This window comes from Polypterus senegalus, chromosome 5 (assembly GCF_016835505.1).
Source record: "Polypterus senegalus isolate Bchr_013 chromosome 5, ASM1683550v1, whole genome shotgun sequence".
Taxonomy (NCBI): domain Eukaryota; kingdom Metazoa; phylum Chordata; class Cladistia; order Polypteriformes; family Polypteridae; genus Polypterus; species Polypterus senegalus.
The window spans coordinates 208,044,291-208,070,019 of NC_053158.1; the positions used below are offsets into that span (position 1 = coordinate 208,044,291).

The 25,729-nt window shown below is 50.9% G+C and overlaps 1 protein-coding gene and 2 gene segments (V, D, J or C); all 3 read right to left on the minus strand.

The window, feature by feature from the left end:
• Positions 1-18,211, minus strand: part of LOC120529944 — a 62,924-nt gene extending 44,713 nt beyond the window's left edge. Inside the window, exons 1-3 of the mRNA XM_039754153.1 lie at positions 18,145-18,211; positions 17,370-17,528; positions 16,899-17,196 (exon numbers count right to left, since the gene is read on the minus strand). Of these exons, the coding sequence (XP_039610087.1) occupies positions 16,899-17,196; positions 17,370-17,528; positions 18,145-18,211 (524 nt within the window). The remainder of the gene's footprint in view (positions 1-16,898; positions 17,197-17,369; positions 17,529-18,144) is intronic.
• Positions 12,420-13,177, minus strand: LOC120529849. The segment is given in 2 exon segments: positions 12,420-12,824; positions 12,923-13,177. Coding segments are annotated over 2 exon segments (429 nt in total).
• A 2,126-nt stretch (positions 18,212-20,337) lies between the features above and the next one.
• LOC120530056 lies at positions 20,338-22,478 on the minus strand. The segment is given in 3 exon segments: positions 20,338-20,627; positions 21,950-22,259; positions 22,342-22,478. Coding segments are annotated over 3 exon segments (558 nt in total).
• Positions 22,479-25,729: the final 3,251 nt, after the last annotated feature.

Consider the following 25,729-nt stretch of genomic DNA (forward strand, 5'->3'; position numbering starts at 1 on the left):
GATCGCTTCAGCTTGAGTTGACGAACAGATGGCGGACATTCTCCTTCAGGATTTTTGGTAGACAGTAGAATTCATGGTTCCATCTATCACAGCAAGCCTTCCAGGTCCTGAAGCAGCAAAACAACCCCAGACCATCACACTACCACCACCATATTTTACTGTTGGTATGATGTTCTTTTCTGAAATGCTGTGTTCCTTTTCGCCAGATGTAACGGGACATTTGCCTTCCAAAAGTTCAACTTTTGTCTCATCAGTCCACAAGGTATTTTCCCAAAAGTCTTGGCAATCATTGAGATGTTTCTTAGCAAAATTGAGACGAGCCCTAATGTTCTTTTGCTTAACAGTGGTTTGCGTCTTGGAAATCTGCCATGCAGGCCGTTTTGCCAAGTCTCTTTCTTATGGTGGAGTCGTGAACACTGACCTTAATTGAGGCAAGTGAGGCCTGCAGTTCTTTAGACGTTGTCCTGGGGTCTTTTGTGACCTCTCGGATGAGTCGTCTCTGCGCTCTTGGGGTAATTTTGGTTGGCGGCCACTCCTGGGAAGGTTCACCACTGTTCCATGTTTTTGTCATTTGTGGATAATGGCTCTCACTGTGGTTCGCTGGAGTCCCAAAGCTTTAGAAATGGCTTTATAACCTTTACCAGACTGATAGATCTCAATGACTTCTGTTCTCATTTGTTCCTGAATTTCTTTGGATCTTGGCATGATGTCTAGCTTTTGAGGTGCTTTTGGTCTACTTCTCTGTGTCAGGCAGCTCCTATTGAAGTGATTTCTTGATTGAAACAGGTGTGGCAGTAATCAGGAAATTGAACTCAGGTGTGATACACCACAGTTAGGTGATTTTTAACAAGGGGCAATTACTTTTCACACAGGGCCATGTAGGTTTGGATTTTTTCTCCCTAAATAATAAAACCATCATTTAAAAACTGCATTTTGTGTTTACTTGTGTTATATTTGACTAATGGTTAAATGTGTTTGATGATCAGAAACATTTTGTGTGACAAACATGCAAAAATCAGGAAGGGGGCAAATAGTTTTTCACACCACTGTAGATAGATAGATAGATAGAAGTGAAAGGCGCTATATAACAGATAGATAGATAGATAGATAGATAGATAGATAGATAGATAGAAATGAAAGGCGCTATATAACAGATAGATAGATAGATAGATAGATAGATAGATAGATAGATAGATAGATAGATAGATAGATAGAAGTGAAAGGCGCTATATAACAGATAGATAGATAGATAGATGTGAAAGGCGCTATACAACAGATAGATAGATAGATAGATAGATAGATAGAAGTGAAAGGCGCTATATAACAGATAGATAGATAGATAGATAGATAGATAGATAGATAGATAGATAGATAGATAGAAGTGAAAGGCGCTATATAACAGATAGATAGATAGATAGATAGATGTGAAAGGCGCTATATAATTTTCTGACAGATTGATCGCTTATTTCATATCGTGCCATTCACATCTCTCTTTATCATGGCGACGTGTTTTTGTGCGAGGTTCTCTTGGTCTCCGTCACTGTGGCTGTCCCATGCGGCACAATAATATGTCGCCTCGTCGTCGGCCTCTGCTCTGTCTTTACGCAGAGTCAAGCCGTTGTCCTCTGTTTTGAACCTTTGATGGTCGCCGGTGTCGTAGCTCACCGCTCCTGAGCCAGTTGCTACGTAAAGCATTCGCTCTAAAGCCCCGCCGCCCTTCTGTCGGTACCAGTGAATGTAATCGGGTTTGCTGTCCCATGTGCATCTTATCCGGACTGTCTTGCCCTGTCCTTTGGTCATAGAGAGCTTTTCTTGTGTCAGCGTCAGAGGCAGAGCGCTGTCTGTGAAGAATAAAGATAAAATATTATAAAAGAAATAGAGCAGAGCAAAATGCTAATAATAAAAGTTTAAACGGCCATGAAATCTCACCGAGAAGAAGTGAAAGAAAGACGGCGCGCCAGACGAGCATTGTGACGTGACTCGTGTGAGCGACAACAGCGAACTGTCGCAGAGGAGGAGAAGTGAAGTGTCAGCCCTGACAGAACCCGAGTGACATCTCACATCCTCAGCGATCATTTCCTGCTCTTATCGTCCTTATAATGTCAGCGTGCTGCACGAAAACCCGGAGGGTGCTGCGCCGTGTCACTCATCTGTCCATCGGATTTCTGTACCCTTTAGTCCTGTCCGGGGTCTCGCGTGCCCGATCTCTGAGCTGGCAGCGTGGATGACAAGTCCGAGTGTTAATGACGTGAAACGAAAAGAACTACCGTCCGTGTGAAGAGCCCACCTAACAAACTTGGTACTGCTGTCACTTGTCGCAGCCCGTTGCTGAATTTGTCATTCGTGCGACGTTAACGCCTGAACACAACACGACCGACCCCTGCAGGAGTTTCTCTTACTGCGGATTAGCAGGTTAGGTTTGCGGGTGAAGGACTTGCCTCTTGTGCGCTTTAGTTCATGAGCCTTTTAACACTGACATATTATATTATATTATATTATATTATATTATATTATATTATAGCATGCCTTGAATGAGCCATGGACGCTATAAAATGTGACCGAACTCCCCTTTCAGTCGCTCGTTGTCCCCTCGAACTCCGCCAGAGCCCCCCGTCCGTCACACACAAGCAGGACGAAGGAGTTCCGCTCACATTCAGTCAGTCGAGACGTTGGAATTGGGGCCGCGATGGCGGACGGGGTCGGCAGGTGGGACAGGCGCAGAGTAACGCCGAGGAGCCCCCTTTAGAAGCCGAGCGCTGGCTCGGTGGTCCACGCCGCTTGCCGGTCACTTTCCGGGATTTGCGGTCGAGTCTCCGCTCTGGCGCTCAGTCTGCTGCTCTTCGCACGGAGGAGTTTGGGGTTTTTACAAAGAGGGGCCATGGCGACCATCAGGGTCCTTGTTTCAGTTTCTCAGTGGACCACCGTGTACCCCTTTAATGGGGTCTGTAAGATAAGAATAACCTGATCATACAAGTAGTGCTGGTTTTTCTATTTTCTGTTCCAAAAGTACAATTTTGGTAAAATTATTTACAGACCTCCCCCTGACTCCAGTGCCCCCCAGACACGCACACAGTGGCGGGTACCCCTGGCCTTGAGTCAGATCTAAGGGGGTCCTTAGGGGCTGCAGGTCAGTCCAGAACTAATCCTGTTAGGTGCACAAGTCTGGGAGTCACAACTGGCTGTCCCTTCCCCAGGAGTGGCGCGCTCCGTGGGTGAGTGGCACGGGCCTTAGTGACATTTGGGACGCCTTGTTCTCTGTGTGGTCATTTCACTGCCTAAGAGACCAGGGCACAGAGCCACTGGTCACCGTGTGACCCTCGGCCAGTCCCATAATATGTGACTTCACCACAGAAAGGCGCTATATACAAATCCAAGTCTTTGTGTTTGTCTGGATTTCTTTCATTGCACTGGATTTGGGGGTCATGTTGCCCACTGGCTTTGCTGTCACTCCACAGCAGGACCTTCACATTGGCTGTCCATTCATTTTTAATCCACTCCTCCAATTCAAGGTTGCAGTTCTGAGGGTACAGAAGGCACAGCCCCCCTGGACTAGATGCCCACCCATCACAGAGCACAGTGCTACACACACGGGACCACCTTAGCTTTAGTTAACCAAAGTGACGTGGCTTTGGGATTTGGAAAGAATCAGCAAGCCCTGGAGGGGGACATCCCAAGGTGACACAGGCCACCCCATGATTGTCACCTTGTTTAAAGGTCCAGCCTTCATCTGTGACATCAGTGAGTGACTCAGAGATGGCGGGACTGTCAGTGGACCCCCGTTAATCTCACTTCATGTCTGAACGTGTGCTGCAACTCAAATGGGGGGTCCTCCGCCCACCACTGAATGCGGACCCCTAATCTCAGCCCAGCTTTTATTTTTCACATTACACACCACATAAAACAGAAAGGCTTGTCATCCGTCATCAGGCCAGTGACGGGGACTGACCTCAGGGTGGGCAGCGGCTCACAGAATGGCCCCTCGTACCACCGCCATCTGTTCATTTGGATGTGACGTCAGGGCATTAGAATGTTGACCACCTTGGTGCCAATGTCTGCCCATGAGTGACAGGACACCCCTTCATCCTCCTAAGGCAGCAGAGCTCACAACACGAATGGCAGAAAGCCCACCTGATCCCCGAAATGCCAAAAGGACACCAGCAGCGGAGCAGAGCACAGGAACTCGAGGACTGCCATCTTATGCCACGTGGTCTTCACCCTTAATGGCAGAATGAACAGCGCAGTGTCTGAGTCCACGCCGCGGGCGCCAGGTCCTGCTCCCCATTCACTGCAGTCTTTTATAGCGCCTTTCACTGAGCTCCGCCTGGCCCACCCTTACATCTCTAGAACACTTCAAGACACTCAAGGGGTCCACGTCAAGGCCGGTTACCTAAATGTCATCGTTTGTGAGGCGTCATCGGGGTCACCAGCAGTGTTGACAGTTCAGACTGACGTGACAGCGTTGGGGGGTGACAAGGAAACGGGAAGGCGAGGACGTCATTGGGGTTGAATGAATGGAGAAGAAGAGGTGACACGATGGCACAGGAGCACCGAGGCACCGTGTGAAGAAAGCGGCACTGAAAGGCTCCACCACCTGCTGCCAGTGCCAGTGGCCCACCTTATTAGTGTGCCAACCAATTGTTGGGTAGCTAAAACCCATGCAGCTGGGTGCCCATGTGCCCTTTTTCGCCTTAACGTGGCACCAGCTCTGCCTTCTGCACACTTTATTGTGTTGTACGTCTCACTTTGCCATTTTGCCCGACGTTCTGAACCCCATAATGTCAAAGTGAGAACGCAATCTGAGAAAGATCTGCAAATGTGTGAAAAGCCCAAAACTCAGCGTCGAGGAGAAATGCTGAGCAGAGTGACGTGTGGCCCTGGCACTGGTGACCCACTCACTGCCCCCAGTTACAGGCACAAAGGTACCAAGTCAATGAGAAACAGGAGCGTCTGAGGAAGAAAGACCTGCCATTAGCATTGGGCACTGCCCTCCATCACGGGGCACTAAATACTGGCAAATGACTGGGCACACCAGGCCCATCTACGTAGCCAGGCAGCAGCGCAATGCATGAAATCCTGCCAACGCAGGTCAGGGGCTTCAGTTCATGTTCACATCACACGCCAGGACGCGTCCTCAGTGATTCTGACCTGGCATGATTGTTGGTGCCAGACAGGCTGGTTTGAGGACTTCTCTAACTGCTGATCTCCTGGATTTTCACGCACAGTTTACTCAGAATGGAGAGAAAAACCAAAGACGTCCGGTGAGCGCCATTTGAGTTGACGAGAGACGTCAGAGGAGAGCAGCCAGGCTGGTCTGAGGTGACAGTAACTCCGATGACACCTCTGTACCCATCGCAGGATGCACAACATGGCAAACCCTGAGGCAGATGGGCTACACCAGGAGAAGACCACATCAGCCAGGAGCAGAAAGCTGAGTCTGGAGTGGGCACAGCAGTGGGCACAGATTATAAAAACTGGACAACTTAAGACTGGAAGTGTTTAGCCTGGTCTGATGAATCTCACTTTCTGAGCGGGCACAGATGGCAGGCTCAACAGCAGGAACCCATGAGTCATACCTGCCATGGCTGCCGCTGCTGCTACTGCTGGGGGCACAATGTGACAAATGCTTTCTCAATGCCAGTCAATCGTCACTTGAATGCTGCAGACTGCCTGACTTTTGGTGTTGGCCACAACTGACTCGTCTTCTGGTGACTTCCAACAAGATGGCGCCCCATGTGACAAAGCAGCTGGGCTCATGAACATGACAGTGGCTTCAGTCAGGTGATCGGAATACAAAAGGACACCTTTGGGACGGTGGAGAGCAGATGTGCAGCTGACAAACCTGATGCCATCATGCCAACATGGATGAGAATCTCAAAGGAATGCTGCCAACATCTTGTGGAATCAGTGCTATGAGAACTGAGGCTGTTTTGAGAGCAAAAGGTGGCCCTGCTGGCATTAAGATAGTGTGACAAGGACTTGGCTCAGTAAGTGTGTGAGTGTGCGTGTGTGTGGATTTATAAATTTATACATATAGTGGCCGAGGGAAGACACGGGGAGCCCAAAACTGCTGGGGCACCTGCTGAGTCGCCCTGTTTATCCAGTTCTACAAACACCAAAGAAAGCTGGCACATGGTGGTGCAAAAACAACTGAAACCAATAGTCATGTACACTGTGGCACTGGCATGGCGGAGCTCCGTCCTGTAGTCACCTCTGGGCCAACTGAGAAGCCCCCAAATGGGGACAGTTGGCTTTTATTGGACCACCGAACGGAAGGGGCGAGAAAAACGAGAATACAGTTTGCGCCCCCTCGTGTCCTAGACTGGAAGTACAAGCGTGGCAGGTGATCCCCTGTGCGCATGCGTAACAATATGCGCACTTATATCCACCGTAGAGATCATTTGACTGTCTGTGTCTGAGTGCAGGGTCGCTTTTTAAGGATGTTGGATTTATTATTTCCACTGCACTGAGGAGAATAACAAGTAGGAATGTAATCGTGACAATAAAATAAAACAATTTCATCACAATTGTGTTCAAAGATCAGGGGAGGATCACCGGGGTGCCAAACATGAGACACCAGTAAGCTGCCAATTCAAAGGGGACATCTGGCCACAAGTAGGGCGGCGCTTTGTGTTTACGGCGAAGCCCCTCAGAGCCCTCAAGTCCACCCACGCTTAACGGGCGCCTCACAGCAGTCCATGCGGAGGCAACGACAACGAGGACATTAAAGAAGGGGACACGTGTGAGAGAAGAAAGCACAGAGCCCGTCCCTGCCAGTCCCGTCCTGTGACATTTCTAAAGCCACTTGGTGTTTGTTTGTTTGTGACGCACTTCGAGCCCCCGATCGTCTCCTCCCCCACCCCCCCTCGTGTCTGACGCGCCAAGTGACACAGGCCGCTCGAAGGGTCTGTTCTTGTGCGGGGGTCCCGCGCCCCGTGTCGCTGTGGGTAATCCAGGCGGCGCAGTAATACGCGGCCTTGTCGCCTTGTTCGATGCTCTTCAGTGCTAACGTGTAGCTCTTCCCGTCGGCGCTGAACTTCTCTCGCTCGCCGCTGTCATCGTGAGCCACCGAGCCGGAGCTCGTAGTGATGTAAAGGATTCTCCGCGGGGGCTCGTGGTCCTTGTGTTGGTACCAGTGGACGTAGTCCACCCTCTCATCCAGTTTACAGGTAAACCGAGCAGTCTTCGTCACACCTTTGGTTATCGAGATGGCTTCTTGGGTTATCGTTAACGCCAGCCCTCCGCCTGTTAGGAATGAGAACAAGAAAACACAATAAATGGACCACTCGAATCATGACGGGGTCACTTTGGAGTAATAAAGACAAAAAGTCAAATCTGACCGAGAAAAGCAGAGAGCAGAGCGAAGCTCAGCATCAGAGACATGACTGCTGCAGGCGACAGCGCGACCCTCGTGTGACGGGTGGCCGAAAGGAAACGACGGACTGGCGTCCTCGTCACGGCTTTCCTGTTTCAAGGAGTCGTCTGATTGGCGGCTGTTATCATTTATCTTAAAAAAAAGAAAAAGAAAAAGAAACTTAGACGACAATAACTGAAGAAGCCGCACAGCAGGCACTCGGGAGGGACAGCCACCCTCACTGACGTCCTGCCAGCCATGTCGTGATCATCCCGCTTTAGTGCCACCAAGAGGCGCCTAATCTGTCCACAGCTACCCATTAATCCATCTGGACACTGAAGAGAAGCTCATGGGGGGCTCAGTTTAGGTGCCCTTGGAATGCGAGCGCCACCCAAGGGACGCCACAAGGGCGACACAAGCGGACATGACAGCCCTGAAAGTGACGGGAGCTGCGCCGTCGTGCCGCTTGTGTCTCCTTCATCAGCCAAAAAAACCTAAAAACAAATCCGCCATTGAATGTGTGCTCCAAGAACGCTAAGGACATGTGTGTCCCGTCCATGTCCTTGTCACCTGTCTGAACTGGGAGCGCTGGTGTGGTGAACCTAAGAAGATCATTTAGGAGACGGCGGAGTCTTTAACACGTCGATACGCAGAAGCCATGAAATATAAAGTGAACTTTAGTGTAGAAAGAAAAGCTGCCCGATGTTTGCGGCACATTTCCGCGGTGGTCTTACATTTCCGTTTCTGTTAGCTGTGGGTGGGCCGAATGCCAAGGTGGCTCCGTTACAAACGGGCAATGAATGAATGGCGGTCAGCCGGGCACATCTGGAGCAGATTAGACTTTAGAGCTTTGGACTTTCATGAACCCTCTGATCAGGTCGTCAGACTACAAGAAGGGGACATTCGAGGCACAGGTGGGCTTAAACAACAAACAGTTATGGGGGGGGGTGGGACTGTTTCTGTAATCAGGTCTACCTGGGCTTGTGGCCCTTAATGTCTGTCACCAGGGTGCAGTGAAAGTCACCCTCACCTGTGCCAGTCAACATGCCATGCAGTGCCATGCTCAGTAAGTAGGACCATCTTAGCTGGAAACTTCTGTCTTCATTGCCTCTCAAATCTCAGGACACGTGATGGGTGACCTTTGCAGTGGGGTCAGTGCTGCAGGGGCTGTCCTTTTTAATTTAAGTAAATGATTTGGGGTACGAAGGTAAAGGACAAGCCGGTGACGTTTGAAGATGACCCCAAACTCGGTGGATGAGCAGACAGTTGAACATTAGAGAGGAATCTGGGCAGACGTGCGGACCACGCGACGTGATGTAATGAAATGTGAAGAGTTACAAGAGTTAAGGTCACTTGTAGTTCTGGGACTTGCGAGAAGAGCAATAAGCCGCAGTCTGCCGGCCGCTGTACCCACTGGTGAGGAGTGAACATCAAAGTGAAGATCAAAATGTGAAGGGCAACTCACAAACACATCTGAGACACAAAAGGCCACTTGGCACATGCCAGTCTTTTTATTTCTTCTGCAGCCTTCTCCTTCATATACAACAGCAAGGCAGGACTGTTTGAGGGGGTGCACAGCGTTGAAAGTGGCAGTGGTGGTAAGAGAACACACACAGTGCCAGCTGCTGGCATTTCTCCTCTGCTAAAATCCTCTGCCCTGTCCACATGCCGGCTGGTGAGCCCCCAGGAAGACCCTGACTTGTGTCAGCCAATCTGATTGACATCAAAGGACTGAACTGGTGGCACAGATGCGTGGGCAGCCCATGCGTGTGCCTGGTGAGAGGGCACGTGGAATGCCTGGGTAGCATAGAGAGGGGTTTCAACAGCAGAATAGCCCTTGGGGACACCTAACTCCCCTGCTTTAACATCACAACGTGCTAAGCTTTGTGTGACCTTCGTGATTTGTAACTGAAATTCAGAGCCAATGTCACAAAAGTGCCCATAAAAACGACCCCTGGCCGTGTGACTCCTCGTGACTTCTAGTGAGGCCTCATCGACATTCCTGTGTGCAGTTTAGGTCTCCATATTACAAGGAGACACACAAGAGCTCCAGAAAGTCCATCTTCAGGGTGAAGAAGCTGATTCAGGACCATGGAGAGCAACCACAGAGGACCCACTGAACAAGCCGGGACAGAAGGTGACATGAATGATGTGGGCACATGAGGCTGGCAGTTCAAACTTGTTAAAAGTAAATTTCACACAAAAGTTAGAAAGCTGCGTCTTCTTCAGCTCAGAAAGGGGGACACGTGGGATCAGTGGCCGAGGACTGGGGAGGACACGGGGACTTTATTGACGTCAGGTGGATAGGATTGGCGGGCTTACTGGGCTGAGTGGCCTGCTTTTGTCAACACTGTTGTAATGGGAATGAATTACAAAGGAGCCCCTGCCTAGCCAGAGGGGCATGGGCACCACCAAGGTGGCAGTAGGCCCGGTAAGGTCCTCGAGTTTACAATACCACCATCTGCAGCTCATTTAAATATGTTAATGATCATTTCACCAGGCCACCATTGGATGGCAGAAAACAGACACAACGTTTAGGTAGAAGCCGGGCTGGGTTATGGAAGGGTGCCAGTCCACCACAGGGCATCTGTCCATCTTCCTAATCCAAGGCTGGATCATGGGGCAGGTGGAGCCAATCCCAGCAATATTGGGGTGCCAGGCATGGAGGACCAACAGCTGAACAGGGCAGCAGTCCATCGCAGGGTACACACACACAGAGAGACCCCCACATACACACTGCCATGATCATAAAATAAGGAAATCGAATCACGACGGCGCCCAAGGATGATGTCAAACTTGGCACATGAAGTGTCTTGTACAGCTGGTCATGGACAAGATACAACAACCTGAAAGAAACAAGAAGGACCACCCTTGGGCCAAGTAAGTTATTGAAACCTTTGAAATGGTGTATTTGTTCGTTGCTTTTTATCATCATTTAAATGTGTTTTTTATGATAGAACCACAAAACTGGCGCTTCCAAACAGAACACGTGATAAAGTCATGGAATCCATGAGGAAACCGGGATAGGGAAAACTAACCAGTTTTAATTGAATAAAAAGATTAGCACAAAAAAAAAAACTTTGGGGACATAGAGGGTGGCATTTCAAATTCCTCCTACGTGGACGGGACAGTCTCAATGGCACTGGCTGTGCTGTCTTCATAAACTCCAGAGAGGGAGAAGACCACTCAGAGCAGTCGCTGATCGTTAAGAGAACGTGCAGACTCGAATTTACTTCAGGGAATACGATTAAGGAAAAGACAATACACGGAAATGAAACAAAGGCACACACAAAGAACAAGGGTGCTACCCGGTCCTGGACAGCCACGTCATCGACACAGCGCAGGCGCTATGAACAGACGGGGTCTTAGGTGGTCCGCTCGTCGCCTCCTCAACACCACGCCCCTACTCGTCATAGCCCAGACCCCTATGAGTTCTCCGACGGCCTGACTCCTGACACAAACTGTACGAGGGGTCTGTTCTTGCTCGGGGGTCCCGCGCCCCGTGTCACTGTGGCTTGTCCAGGCGGCGCAGTAATACGCGGCCACGTCGCTTTGTTTCATCTTATTCAGGGCTAACGTGTAGCTCTCGGTGGCAGCGGTGAACTTGTCTCTCTCGCCGCTGTCGTCGTGAGTCACCAAGCCGGAGCTCGTAGTGATGTAAAGAATTCGTCGCGGCGGCTCATGGTCTTTGTGTTGATACCAGTGAATGAAGTCCACCGTCGTATCCGATTTACAGGTAAACCGGGCAGTTTTCGTTAAGCCTTTGGTTATTGAGATGGCTTCTTGGGTCATCTTTAGAGCCAGTCCTCCGCCTATAACGAATAAAAAAAATAATAAAAGAAAAGAAATAAATCATTGATGTGTCGCTTTGGGTTTACAGAAGAAAATAATTAGTTAAATAAATACAATCTGACCGAGAAAAGCCGACAGGAGAGCGAAGCGCAACATCAGGGACATGAGTGCTGCAGGCGACAGCGCGACCCTCACATGTGGCACCGCCGAAAGGGAATGACAGGCTGGCGTCCTCGTCACGGCTTTCCTGTTTCAGGTAGTCGTCTGATTGGCACGTGCTGTCATTGTCTTAAAAAAAGAAAGAAAGAAAGTTTGAGCAGGAAGATAACTGAAGAAGCCGCCCAAGGAGCGCCAGACTACGCGTCTTCAATTTATTGGCACGTCGTGACACTCAAGTTTTACTTTTAGACAAAGTGCCACCAAGTGCGACAGGCTCGCCTAATCTCCGTAGGGAGAGAAGCCCGTGGGGGTCCTCAGTTTATTGCTAGCGGTCTTTGAGCGCTAAAAGCGATCATAAAGCAACGGAAAAGTCGCGACATCGGCGCCATTGTGCTGCCCGGAATTAAAATAAAAATACAAACAAGAAAATGAGTTTAAAAAAAGGGGATTCTGTTGTGCCTTATCGGCCACGTCTGGACTGGGGACACTGCTTGTAGTCATGGCTGGAAATGACGGGGGGCGAAGGGGGGAGCCCGGGCATCAAAAGGTCTCTTATGAATTCATTCGAATTGGTGAGCGAGACTTTTACGTATTCAAACAATAAAGTTGAATTTTAAAATGCAGAATAAAAGTGACCCGCTGTGCGCTCGGATCTTCTTCATTACCCGCAAATACTCGTCAGCAAATCAATAAATAAAAGTCCCCATTGTAGATTTCGTGCTGCTGGTGGTGTCCTGTGTAAGGCGCTATATTATGTCATGTTTCACTTTTATAACGCTAACTGGCCTATCGGGGTGCTTTGACGTCACACTTGAGTGGTTAAGCCCGCCAGTGGCTTTTACTCTTACGGGGTCTCAAAGGAGAAGCTGCTTGGTGGCATTAAGTGTCCCAGCACGTGACACGGCGCGCACTTTCGGAGCTGACAGAAACATCAGCCTGGGTGGTCTTGAAGGGGCGCTACGTGAGAATCCCACCATGTGCACGAGAGTGCGCGTCGGCGGGCAGCTTTGGAAACGCGCACTTAATGGTCGCGATCATTCACATCACATTTCAATAAAAGAAAAGGGACGCGCTGTGCTGGTGGGCTTTGCTTAACGAATCTAGCGCTGGACACCGAGGTGACAGGCGACGCTGCTTCATTGCTCCTGAGCGGAATTTTTATTGCGCAGAATGTCGCCTCTCGTTGTTTTTGTGCGGAGGGCCCCGAGGTGGCAGTCATTGTGACTGTCCCATGCGGCGCAGTAATACACGGCGGTGTCACTTTCCTCTACTTTGTCTATCACCAGGACTTTGCCGCTGTCATCAGCTTTGAATCTGTTTCTGTCCGTCCCTTCGTCATACGTCACTTGTCCGTTGCTCGTGTCCACATAAAAGGCTCTCCGCAGGTCCTCGTTGTCTTTTTGGCGATACCAGTGAATGTAACCCGTCGAGCCGCTCGCTCTGCAGCTTATCCTGGCGGTTTTCCCGAAGCTCTTAGTGAGGGACGCTTTATCTTGGATCATGGATAACGGCAAAGCTCCGCCTGTGTAAAAAAAGAAAGGAGAGAAAGTGAGGATGAAGCGCGTCACCGAGTGGCTCGAGGCGACAAGGACACCGGCCGGTAGAAACGTGACATCTAACCGAGAAGAAGAGAAGCGAGGACGAGGCGCGCGACGTGAAGCATGGCGGCCGCTGTGGAAATGAATGAGGGGGAGTCACCCGAGACCTCCGGCTTCAGTGCAATGGGCTTCCTGTGCGAGCGACACACACACACACATAAATGAGGGGACCTGCACTCAGCGACAGGCACGCAGACGAAAGGCGAACGACGAGCGCGTCATCAGTGAAGCCATCCTTTGGTATTCGTTCGTATTTCCCTGTTAAATTAAATCTTTCAAAGGCCCACATGGCACAGGCGTTCAGCTTTTCTGTGCGCCCATTTGGTGGGCACCTCTGCGTGGTGTCACTTAAGGGGCCTCATTGTCCAAATGTGCCATTGGCTTTTGGGCTTGAGACCCTCACCTGCAGCTTTTCACCATCCCGGACCCTGCAGGTCCAATTCACTTTACTTTGGTGGTTCACTGAGTGCCAGTCTGGGGGGCCGATGAGGCCTCAGCTTGCAGAACATGAAGACACAACGCAATCTGAGACAAAATGGAGCCCACCACTGCCTGCCCACCCATGAGTGAGAATGGAGGAGAGGAAGGCAGCAGCACCCATAGAGGAGATGAACCTCTGGAGGGTCCGCAGTCGGCCCTAACAGACAAAGACAGACGTGGTCACAGTCCTGGTGGCCGCCTGCCCCCTTGTGTTTGATTTGAAGGCTCCCAGTATCTCAGATGGCTTTTAATGGCCACAAAACCAGCTCAGCTGTAGAGCAGTGGCACCAACTGGCAGAAAAAGATGCCAAGAAGAGACGCAGAATAGAGGAGAGTTAACCTTTTTTTTTTACATCTAAGTGACTTTTATTTTTAAACAGATGTCCCCAAACCAGGGGTCATACTTGTCCCAGTCACTTGACTTCACACTAGAATGACATGCCAGCTTTCCTTGTGTGGCACCTTGGCATGGGCTCCCCGCACACCTTGAATCGTTTTCTCTTTCAATCTGCTTTGAGTGTGAGGAGGCTGCAAGGCTGGCACAGAGCTGAATGTGCCACGAGGTACCATTGGGCACCGTGACAGTGAAACAGTGAGTACAAGATGGCCAGCTGGGCCCACCTCTGACATAATGTTTGACCTTTGGCAAGTCATCGTCACCAGTATCTCTGTGGAAGCCCCTGGCTGTGTGAGTCTCACTACTGTAAGGAGCTCCGGTAAGATTAGTTCTGTCACTTAGTGTCACTTAGTGTCATTTGTCACTAACTTGGGTCACACACCTAAATATAGAAAGGTCAAATTTGGTCATTCTGGCCTAATCACAGATGACAGTCACAAACTTCTGGCTGAGTTCACAATGGATGTCCTGCAGCAGGTGGACTTGTATTAAGTGGTGGTCCGGTGGTCCGGTGGCTGTCTGAGGCCCTACTGCCCTGACTCTGACCGGTGGGTTTGAGACTCTGGCGTTGTCATGTTAGTAAATTATGTGGATGTGCCAGTCCAGCAAAATGCTAAAATGAGGATCAGAGCAAACGTTTGACAGGATGGGCAGACGAGTGGCGGGCAAGAAACACGCGGGGACAGAAACATGAAGCCTAAATAAAGAAAAGGAGTCTCTGGGATTGTATAGCGCCTTCTGCATCTGGTGAAGCGGCCACAAGGTGGCGTCCTTCATCTGCACACCTGAGGCCACATCATAAGAAATGGCCAACAGGAGGCTCCCTTCTGGGCTTGAGTGCCAACCTAAGACCGAGTGTGTGACTGATGCCAGCTGGGGCTTTAAAACTGAACTCGAGTGAGGACATGCAAGGAACAGGTGGGAGGGCCACTTTGTCACAAAGGTTAGGACATGGAGGTCTCAGCCACCTGACACCATTTCACGTGAAAGCCGCGCTTTAGAGAAGTCAGATGGCACCTCAGATGGGCAGGGCTGACCTTCAGGTGTCCTCCTCTGCCATTCGGGGTGCCGTTTTCCCCTTCGTTACTTGATGGTGGGGGCACTGGGTGGCTCGTCTATGGATGTCTTAGCTGGTGACTTCTAATTAAAACTCCGCTCTTAGTCTGGGCACGGTGGGCACAGCAACACTGCCTGGCACAGTACCATCACTGAAACTGTCCTGCTGTGGAGTGGACAATCATCACGTTGGCAGTGCTGGCACTACATTAAGGTCACAGCCTCATGTGCTCAGGTGGCCTGCGCTGGCCTGTCACTGACCTCTCTGGGACTTCACTCAGCTGTTTCATGCGGAGTAACGCGGTGGCACAGAAACAAATTCTTCAAATGCAGGATCTGCTGGATGGGATTCTGTGCACAGACACGCCATGAGGCAGACTTTGAGAGAAGACGTGACAAAGAGGCGGCGACAAAGAGGCCGTGATAAAGAGGCGGTGACAGCAGCCACTGAGCGGATGACAGGAGGGCTGACCAAGCACTGTGGCTTCATGATGGACTTGATGGTCGGCCATCTCAAGAGGTTTCTTTGTCCAGTGGATTCCTAAAGACTTCACAGCCCTTCACTTTAGGGGGCTGAGGACTTCTGCTGTTTTTGCCCATCAGTCTCCACTCAATGACCCATCATGGCAAAGAGAGAACGTGTCTTCAGGAAGATCTGCAAATCTGTCCAAAGCCTAAACTGGACTCTCTCATCCCTACAGGCATTCAGACCCTCTGCTGTGGCCCCCAAGTGCTGCTCAGGTGCCTCCTGTCTGCTTTAATTACAGAACTTCAGTTGAGTCCACCTGTGCCACCCTGAATCGATTGGGCATCACAAATAATGACACACCTGTACCCGCACAATTCACACCTGCATGGCAGGACTTAAAACACGAGCCATGAAGTCCAAGGAACCCTCTGCAGACCACCGGGGTGAGGCACACATCAGGGCATTTCTAAAGCTTGGAGCTCTCAGGGGGCCTCAGAAACTACAAGAAGCCAGCAGGACCCTTCAGAAGGTCTTTGGGTAGGCAGGTGACCACCTGGGCTGAAATGGGAGAGCGTGACCTGGTGGGAGAGCAGCCATCTCAGCAGGACGCTGTCAGTCAGGCACTTCTGTGGGGTGGCAACACTGGACGACACCCATGAGTCAAAGGCGTGTGACAGACAAAACTTTGGTGGTCTGATGAGACAAGAAGTGAACTGCTGATGGCAGTGCCAGGCTATGGGAGTGCAGATACAGGGGGACCAGTCAGAGGTGGGGGAGTGCGTGTCTAACTGACCACTTGTTAACCTCAGCATCTGTGACTTCAAGACTTGGGTGGAGGGCTGACTGGAATGCTTTGAGTTTTAGATGGACCTCAGGTTTATTTCTGGACGTTAGAAGAATAACAGGTGAGGCAGTGAGGTGTGTGGACAGGTCATTTCACAGGGTCTGTGGAGCTGGCGCCCTCTGTGTGATTATTATAGGAGTCATACAAGTGCCAATGCACATACAGTCCTTAATAATAAGGTATCTGCGTGTTTATATAGCGCCTTTCACACAAAGTCACAGCGCCAGGTACAATCAGGAGTGCTCTGAGCTGCACCACAAAGGCAGATGTCACTGTAGGGGGTTTCAGATAAACGGTGCCCATGCTGCCCTCCAGTGCCCCATGTCTGCATTGTCTTCTGCTGCCAGCTCCAGTTGCTCTAAATGGTGGCATTGGCATGGCGAACAAACTGGGGGCATTTAGGAGCAGCAGCAACCCTCACATTCCTGGTGAATTTGTCTTTTTAAATGTCACCTTAGGGGCACAGCTCAGGGTGAAGGGGCCTAGACTGAACTCGGGGGCACCACAAGGTCCACTCACACAATGCGGGGTCAGTTTAGAGTCCCCAATTAGGCTAAAACACACAGGCGACAAGGAGGCTCGCACAGCGTCGCCCAAAGCCATCAGATGTCACTGCTGACACGCACACGTCACACACGGCGGGCCGCCTGAGCTGCGCTCCGGTAATCACGGACCACGCGAGCCGAAACCCCACCCCCAAAACATGAGTTTTTGAACGGGCTGCCGGCGCCCCTCGAGCGGTGTGGTACTCCCATGCGGCACAGTAATATGTCGCCGAGTCTTCCACTTGGGTGTTATCGATGATTAACGTGTACTCGTCGGTATTTTTCTCAGCATTGAACTTTTGCCGGAGCGTCGGGTCGTCGCGTACCGGGTTGCCCCCACTCGTGGGGATGTAGAGGACGCGATCCGGGGCCTCGCTGTCCTTCTGCCGATACCAGTGGACGTAGGTGGCCGAGCCGCTCAGGCGACAGGCGATCCGAGCCGTCTTCCTGGGTCCTTTGATGACCGTTAGCTTGTCTTGTATCAAGTCTATGGCGAGTCCGCTGTCTGTAAGGGGGAAACGAGACGGGTCGTTAATAAAGATGGCGAGGGAAATTAATAATAATAATAATAATAATAATAATAATAATAATAATAATAATAATAAGAAGAAGAAGAAGAAGAAGAAGAAGAAGAAGAAGAAGAAGAAGAAGAATCAATGACGCGTGGTCTCGACGAACCTGAATAGCACGACAGCAGAACGAAGCAGAAGAAGAGCCGCATGGCTGCTGCGGGCGGACGGACGGAGGGCGCCGTGCGGAGTGGCGGAGGGCTGGCCGCGAGCCCCCAGTGCACCTGGCAGGAAGTGAGTGACAAGTGACGAGCGCGGCGGTAACGAGCTATATAAGGAGCAGCTGTGCGGTTTGTGAGTCTGTTGGCCCGCTGAGGTCCCTCGTTGTGCTGATCCTTGACGTTCAAAGCCTAAAATGTTTTTTTTTTTTTTTTACTATTTTTAAATTATGGGCAAAACGCGGGTGAAGTTCAGTTAGCGCGTCCTGTTAGATGATCGCGTTGGCTTCCAAACCAATAGCGGATACTTTATACAGTAGACGACCCCCAGATGTGTCGGAGTGCTGAGGTCGCATTGCTGCTTGCAGTCGAGGAGGACGGCAGGCTCAGCCCGCTGTGCCCAACAGCCCGTTGAAACTGGCAGGGGAGAACACGTGAACCGGGATGGTGCTGCCCCAACACACACAGCAATCACGATACCGAAAACACAAACACAGAACACCAAGCCCGACTTGACATTCACACCCCCCGCCCGCCCAGTCCGCGACTTTAATCTCAGTCCAGATGTTCCTAATCAGCAGCAGTCCATGATGGTGGTCTGTTTTACCGCCGTCGGTACGGCACTGAAGACATAACAGTCTCAAATCGTGAGGTACGGCTGTCCCTCTTGCCACCCTTTCTGACATTGGCATCACTGGGGCTAACCTCTGGGACTTTGAGGCCTACCATCATTTGTGCTGGCATAGAGAGCTGCCACGTGTGCACCAGGCAAGTGCTGACTGGGCTCTCCCATGGATCGCTGGTGGGCCTCGTCTCTCCTCTCTCTGCACCTTCTCACTAAGGTGTCCTGTCCTGTCTCGTCCCACCCGTGCTGTCCCAGTGATAGGCAGCTGTACCTGTCATTCTCTTACACATTGTCACCTAGAATCTCTATGGCAAATCTCACTGACATCGCAGCCTGGTTGAAGGAGCGCCCCCTGCAGCCCAGCCTGGCAAACACGGACCTTCTCCTACTGTTTATCTCAGGGGGTCTGTCAGCTCAGCAGCTCGTCGCTCTTCAGCTTTGCTCAAGTCAGTAGGCAACCTTGGGGTGGCATTGATGACCAGCTGTCCTACACTGGCAATGTTGCTGTGGTCTCTCAGTTTGGCAGACTCATTCCATGCTACTACTACAACTACTACTAATAATATTAATGTTATTAATGGGTGGCACAGTGGGTAGCACTGCTGCCTCATAGTTAGGAGACCCTTAAGGGTTCGCTTCCCGGGTCCTCCCTGTGTGGAGTTGGCATGTTCTCGCCATGGGTTTCCTCCCACAGTCCAAAGGCATGCAGGTCAGGTGCATTGGCGATCCTCAATTGTCCCTGGTATGTGCTTGGTGTGTGTGTGTGTGCCCTGCGGTGGGCTGGCGCCCTGCCTGCGTGGCTGGGATTGGCTCCAGAAGACCCCTGTGACCCTGTAGTTAGGACATAGTGGGTTGGATAATGGATGGATGGATGTTATTAATCATCATCATCATCACCATAATATTAATAATAATGCATTTCATTATTTTCAGTGCCCAGTAGCAGACCACCTGAATCAGCGACTCGGGGTCACCTAGCAGAGTCTGGACAAGGCAGGGGGGCCGTTTGGCTTTGATGGACAAGGAACTTCAAATGGTGGACTGTGGGCTTCCTAGTGAGGCCTACAGGACCTGAGTGGGACAGCAGGGGGGCTTTTTAGGGTCTTTTGACGCAGATCACAGACCTGCTTTCAGATTTCATGGGGGGGGGGTCATGCTTTTCAATAACCAAGTGGTTGGGCAGGATGGCATTGGGGTGACTTGGGGCACAGGCTCATGGGTACAGTGAGGTTGGCAGTGCTTGGTGGGACTTTGCCATGGCCTGAGGCGCCCACCACACAGACCAGGCTGGGGGTCTCTTCAGGTTTGTTTTCCCTCCCTGTTGTGTTTTGTCTTCCCTTGTAGATGGGCACTGATTTAGGTTTAAAGCCCCCAATGGGATGCATTTGATGACATTGTGAACTGATTGATCAGTGACAGAACTGTGATTTTTGTCATTTCTCATCCCCCATGTGAACCCCTGGCTCTGTCCCTGCTTTGGTGGCACTTTGGATGAGGTCGGTGGCTCCAGGCGCTCTGTGCCGTCCTAACGTCTGGCCGGATGGCTTGTGTCTTTCTGCTTTGGTGCACATTTGGAGATTACAGGAGCCCATGGAGTCGCTGGTTGTGTCTGCTCGTCATCTCCGACCACATTGACTTCTTTCTCCAAACTGGTTTACGATTCTGAAATTCAGCAAATGCAGGTTTTAATTTGGACAATTCTGGAAGGAAAGGAAATGACAATTTGATCCTGGCATGTCACGTGGTCCATATTTACTCCCCTTAATGCCACCCCCACACACACACACACACACACAAACACATTATATAGCGCCTTTGATAACATACACACTTAAAGTGACGCACAACATCATTGGACAAAAAAATAAGAAGGACCCCGAAGGCCGAGCCCAGGGTTCAAGAGACCGCAGCTGTCCTCAGCCCCTCACGCCAGGGGGCCGTTGGGATAATTGGGGTCCACGATGAAAGAGTTAAACAGAAGTCATGTAAAGGGAGGAGTTGCCATTTTAAAATCGTAAACTCACACACACTCACACACACTCTCTCTCTTAACCCGCAGGTGGAGGGGCAGACCTGTGTGTGTGTGTAAGTGTGTAGTGTGTGTGTGTGTAAGTGTGTAAGTGTGAGTGAGTGTGTAAGTGTGTGTGTGTAAGTGTGTGTGTGTAAGTGTGTGTTTTCTACTTGTCGGCGCCATATCTCCCCGCTCGCAGGTGTCTTGTCGCCTCGCCAGTTCGTTTTTGCGCGGCTCCTCCCCGGCGGTGCGCTGCAGTGACGGCCCAGCTGGCGCAGTAGTAGAGCGCCGAGTCTCCATCGTCCACGTTGTACATTTGAAGGCTGCATTTTCTTTCGAGCGGCGTTTTCTCTGCCCGGTACTTCGCTTTATATTCGTCCTCGCTGTACTGCGCTTCTCCGGTGCTGCCCACGTAGAGCAGGTGAGTCGGAGCCTCGCCGTCGGTGTGCAGGTACCAGTGGACCGTCGCGCCGCTGATGTCCACGTCCAGAGCGCACGTTAGGCGGGCGGTCCTGCCTCTGCTCCTGGTCATCGTAAGCGGCTTCTGGTCCAGCGTAAGAGCGAAGGCCGACCCTGGAAAAAAAGAACAAAAAATGTCATTGATTATTATTATTATTATTATTATTATTATTATTATTATTATTATTAAGCGCCGACCGCAGGTGTCACTGTGAGTGGCGTGCAGGCGCTGGCAGTGAAGATGTTGTCGCCAGAGCGGATCTTCACAGCGCTGCCAGCCATGACATGAAGGCTCCATGAAGAACTTCTTCTCGTTTTCCATCCAGAACGGGCTTCATAAAGCGCCTTGAACAGCTGACATTCAGCAGGACCCTGGCTGTACTTCGTCACACACGGAGGTTCCGGTCAGGCTCTCTTGATCTTTTCTTCCTGTCACCTCATAGTCGTTAATGACTTCTGTTTTGTCCTCATATACTTTTTAAAGCCCAAAGAGTTCAATTCATAGGCCGAGAGTTCTTCCCAGAATGTAACGGTTCTTTGTCAATTACGTAGTGGAGTTATGAGAAGCCCCTCTGCCCAGTAAAGGGGGTACCTTTACATAGTCAGAGCGAAGTGGTCGGCGTTATAACGACCCTTCAAAGGCTGTGCTGAACTCTTAAACACACTCAAAGGGTTCATGGAAACCTCGAGATCTCCAGCAGGGGTCCAGCCATCCTCTAAACCCGCAGGTCTCTGGGCCATCCAGGTCAGTCCTAGGGAGCAGGCAGGACAACACCTGGACACGCGACAGTCCGTCGCAGAGCGAATTTAGCAACGGCACTTTACTCTAGCGGCGTGTATTTGGGACATGGAGACTAAACCGAAGAACCCGAAGAGAACATGCAGACTTCACGCAGACTTCACGCAAAACCTGAACCTCAATGGGTCTCCTTGTTGAGACAGCAGCGCGAGCACTGCGCCACCGTGCAGCCCAGTGGACAGGATATGCGGTGACCTCGATTGGCACCCCAGCCCGGGACGGTGCCTTCATTGTGCCCGCTGCACTGGCACCGTTAAGTGCGCAGAGTTCAGTGCCATTCTCCCCAGCTTGTGCTCCAGGCTCCCTCTTCGGTGAGTGGATGGACGCCATCACTTGTGACAGATTTGATTCCCGGTATTTTTTTTAACGAAATCAAATAAAAATAAACCGAGCCCATGTGACCGTGAGAAAGATCTCCAAGAATTCATCGCGAGCTTCGAGGCCCTGGAAATGTTCCGTGTACACGCGCGCAGATCCAGGGGGTTAGCCAGGGGGTCCCAGGTATTTTCTGACCCCGCTGAGCTCGGACGTGGAGCCGGCACACCGATGCAGTGAAGAAGCTTCTGGCCACTCGGCGCATCGCGCCCCCCGCCTTTTGTACGGAGCCCCGTGACTTTGTGTCACCGTGCGCTCCCACCTGGCGCAGTAGTAGGTGGCCGAGTCGTCTTCCTCCAGGTTGTTTATGAGGAGGCTGCACGCTTTCGCTTCGTTGTTCTTCTCAGACGTGAATCTCTTCTTGAAGGCGTCATCGGTGGCCGCGGAGTCGCCTTTGCCCACCAAGAGCATCCACCTGGGCTCTCCTCCGTCTCGTTGCTGATACCAGTGGAACACGTCATCGGCGAAGCTGCTGTCCAAGCCTGAAGTGTGACAAGTGACCCGAGCCGTCCGGCCTTTGCCTTTCGTCGCCGACAAGGTTCTCTGCTGCAGAACGACCGCTGCCGACGCGTCTGCAACGAAAGGAACACGTGACGGGAACGGTCCGGTCCGGCGGGGAAAGCAAAGAGCGCGAGAACGCGCTGAGGGGCTTACCGGCCACGAGGAGGACGCGCAGCAGCAGACACACGACGAGCATGGTGGCGCGCGGTAGAGGCGAGTGCAGGGCGGCGTGTGGAGCCCGTGGGCACGGCTGGGACTCGGCGAGCGTTCGGCCAATCACGACAGCCTGTGCTGGGCGGGCTCGGCTTTATAAACGGCGCTCGCTGCATGGGAGTCACCTTATAAAGCCTCCGCTTAACCTGCGACACTAAGACGTCACTGCCAGTCTGTGCCACTTCATATCCGGTATACGTTAACAATCAGCCAAGCAATTCTAAGTCTGTATAGCGCCATTCCACCAGCACGCCCACTTAAACCGCAAGGACGCTGGTCAAGACGAGCAGAACGTGAGACCAAGTGTGCATAAGAAAGGACCCCCGAACGGCGACCCCCATAAACAGGCTGCTCAGTAGAGGTCTCAATGGAGCTTCGTGAGTGGACCTCGGGAGGGTCGCGCAGACAGCAGCGGCCACTCACCCTGATGACCACAGGCCTGGCATCAGGTCATCTGAGAAGCTTTACTTTGGGGGGGGTCTCAGTTACCTGGCAGGTTAGCAAGGTACAAACAAGAATGCCAGGGAGCCTGCATGGTACGATATGCAAACAGGGCTGGGCACTGGGCACATTTTATAGGTGCTATAAAATGAAGGGAGGAACACAAACAATCGTGATTATTAGCAGCCATTACCTTAAAGATGGCAGAGCCAACAAAAGACTGGCAGCCACAATGGACCTCACTGGCTCATTCAGCATGGCAATGAAGGAGCTGCGACTCCGTGGCACCCGTCAAGGCTTCCAGCCTCACCAACCCCATCGTGGAGATGGGCAAAGAAAAGTGACAGAAAGTTAGGGACCTGTGTGTCATCAGCGTGTCACAAAGTGACATGAAGGGTGGCCCAAGTGTCATGTAGCCCCAGATATCTATCTATCTATCTATCTATTATATAGCGCCTTTCACATCTATCTATCTATCTATCTATCTATTATATAGTGCCTTTCACATCTATCTATCTATCTATCTATCTATCTATCTATCTATCTCTATCTATCTATCTATCTATCTATCTATTATATAGTGCCTTTCATCATCTATCTATCTATCTATCTATCTATCTATCTATCTATCTATTATATAGCGCCTTTCACATCTATCTATCTATCTATCTATCTATCTATCTCATCTATCTATCTATCTATCTATCTATCTATCATATAGCGCCTTTCACATCTATCTATCTATCTATCTATTCTATCTATCTATCTATCTATCTATCTATCTATTATATAGCGCCTTTCATCTATCTATCTATCTATCTATCTATCTATTATATAGCGCCTTTCACTTCTATCTATCTATCTATCTATTATATAGCGCCTTTCACATCTATCTATCTATCTATCTATCTATCTATCTATCTATCTATCTGTCTAGTCCCTTTGTCACCTCTCTGCCTAGGGCACTGCTACATGTTGATTGGCACATATGCATCAGAAGGTCATTGTCCTCTTTATATGTGACAGAAATGACCCCATAAGCCCATTAGATGTTAGACTTGAAGGGCTCCACAATTCTCCATGGGTGGCTCATCTCCACAATACGTCCCTACTTCATGTCCTGGCACTGGTTTGCTCTCAAGGGTGCCAGGTGTTTGCTGCCATGCAGGTATCTGAGTTGTCTTCCCAGTGAACTGATGACCATCACAGAGTTGAGTCTCAGTCATATTGAAGTGACCGTGACTGAGCCATTTGTCACACCAAGTGAGAAAAGCATAAAGCAGTTAAACAGATCGGCTAGCATGGCATCCTGGAGATTTAGAGGGACCCAAGAAGGACACACATGGGGTAAACATGCCAACCGGACATGAACAGAGTCCCGGGTTGTGGCTTGAAGATGACAGGTGGACCGCTCTACTCCCTGTGTCTAAGTCCCTGTCGCCATGCTATAATGACACACTCACAACTATTGGTCCCCTGTCCCCTGTCACCCGTAGGGTCTGCTGGTGGCCTTTTTTACCTCCATGTGCTCCTCCACTGCCAGACGTCTTCTTTCTTTTCTTGAGGTTTCAGATCTGATTGCTGATTATTTCTCTTCATACCAGTGGCCTGTTGTGTTTTGCCCTGCTGGTTCTCCATTTGCACGTTTGGTTTGCCCAGGGTTACCAGGATGACGGTCCCCATTGGTCTGCTCCTCGGTCTTTATTTTATATAGCGCCTTTCACTGCAGGCACTCTATGGTAAGACATTAGAACAGCAAATGGCACTGAAGGTGGTTTGGTTTGATGGTGGTGGCACCTCTCTAGGTTGCCCAATTGGTGCTTTTGTCTTCTGGACCGTCATGACCCCCCCATGACACTAAGGACCTGCTCAGTCTCACCTGCCACTCAGTCCTGTTTGCTGTCACCGTTTGTAGCGCCTTGTCATTAGCGGCTCTTTAACTGACCATTCAGACTTATGGAAGCTTTAAGGCGGGGGGGTGGAAAGTGTGACGGACATGGGGGGACCACCATTCAGGACAGAGGGGACCTCACGTCAGGCGTCAGTCCCACATGCACAACTGTGAAGAGCCCACAGGTGGAAGGACGTCAAGGAAAAGGAAGGAATTCCTGTGTCTTAAAGATGTGAAGCCCACCGACAAGGCCAGGCAAACAGCTGACAGCGTGGTGTTGAGGGGCACGCTGGCCTCTTCGGAGTGTGTGGTGCTGTGATGTGGCCCTGAGCGACGGGCGCTGGGTGGGCATCAGTCGCCTTAGATAATTCACACACCATCAGCTACCTGTCACCTGCAGCAGGACAGTGAATTGTGTCCAGCGAGTGGACGCTGAATTTCATGCTGTAAGTCTGAACAGGACGGGACAGGACAGGACAGGACGTGGTCACCTGGTATGAAGGCGAGACAAAGCACAAACTGGCAAGCCCAGGGCTGTTGTCACCTGACATTCTCTTATTGGCACAGAATGCCCCCCAACATCGACCACTGGACCCCAGCTGGACTCCACAGAACTGGTTTGTTTAAACAAAGGCCCTTAAAAGATCAGGTGGCTTGTAGCCAAAGTGGAAATGAAGGAATACAAAATAAATATAAAATATCAGGGTGAGCCCACGGGCAGTGCCAGGTCCTCAGCTAAGAACATGTCAAGTCCAATGAACGCCCTGGTGTCCCCCACTTGTCCCAGCAGCTCAACCCGATCCTGTCATTTAACCTCCATGATGCCCTCGTCCGCACCTCCCTTAGTCTCCACTAGGTGTCCCCGCACACGTGGTACTCTACGAGTGTTAAACACCTTTGGACTTTTGTGACTGCGGACGGCTGGTGTGTTGATGGAGGCCATGGCGGGCATACGAGTCCAAAGTGACGGGCGTGTCGTGGGCGGTGGAGACGCAC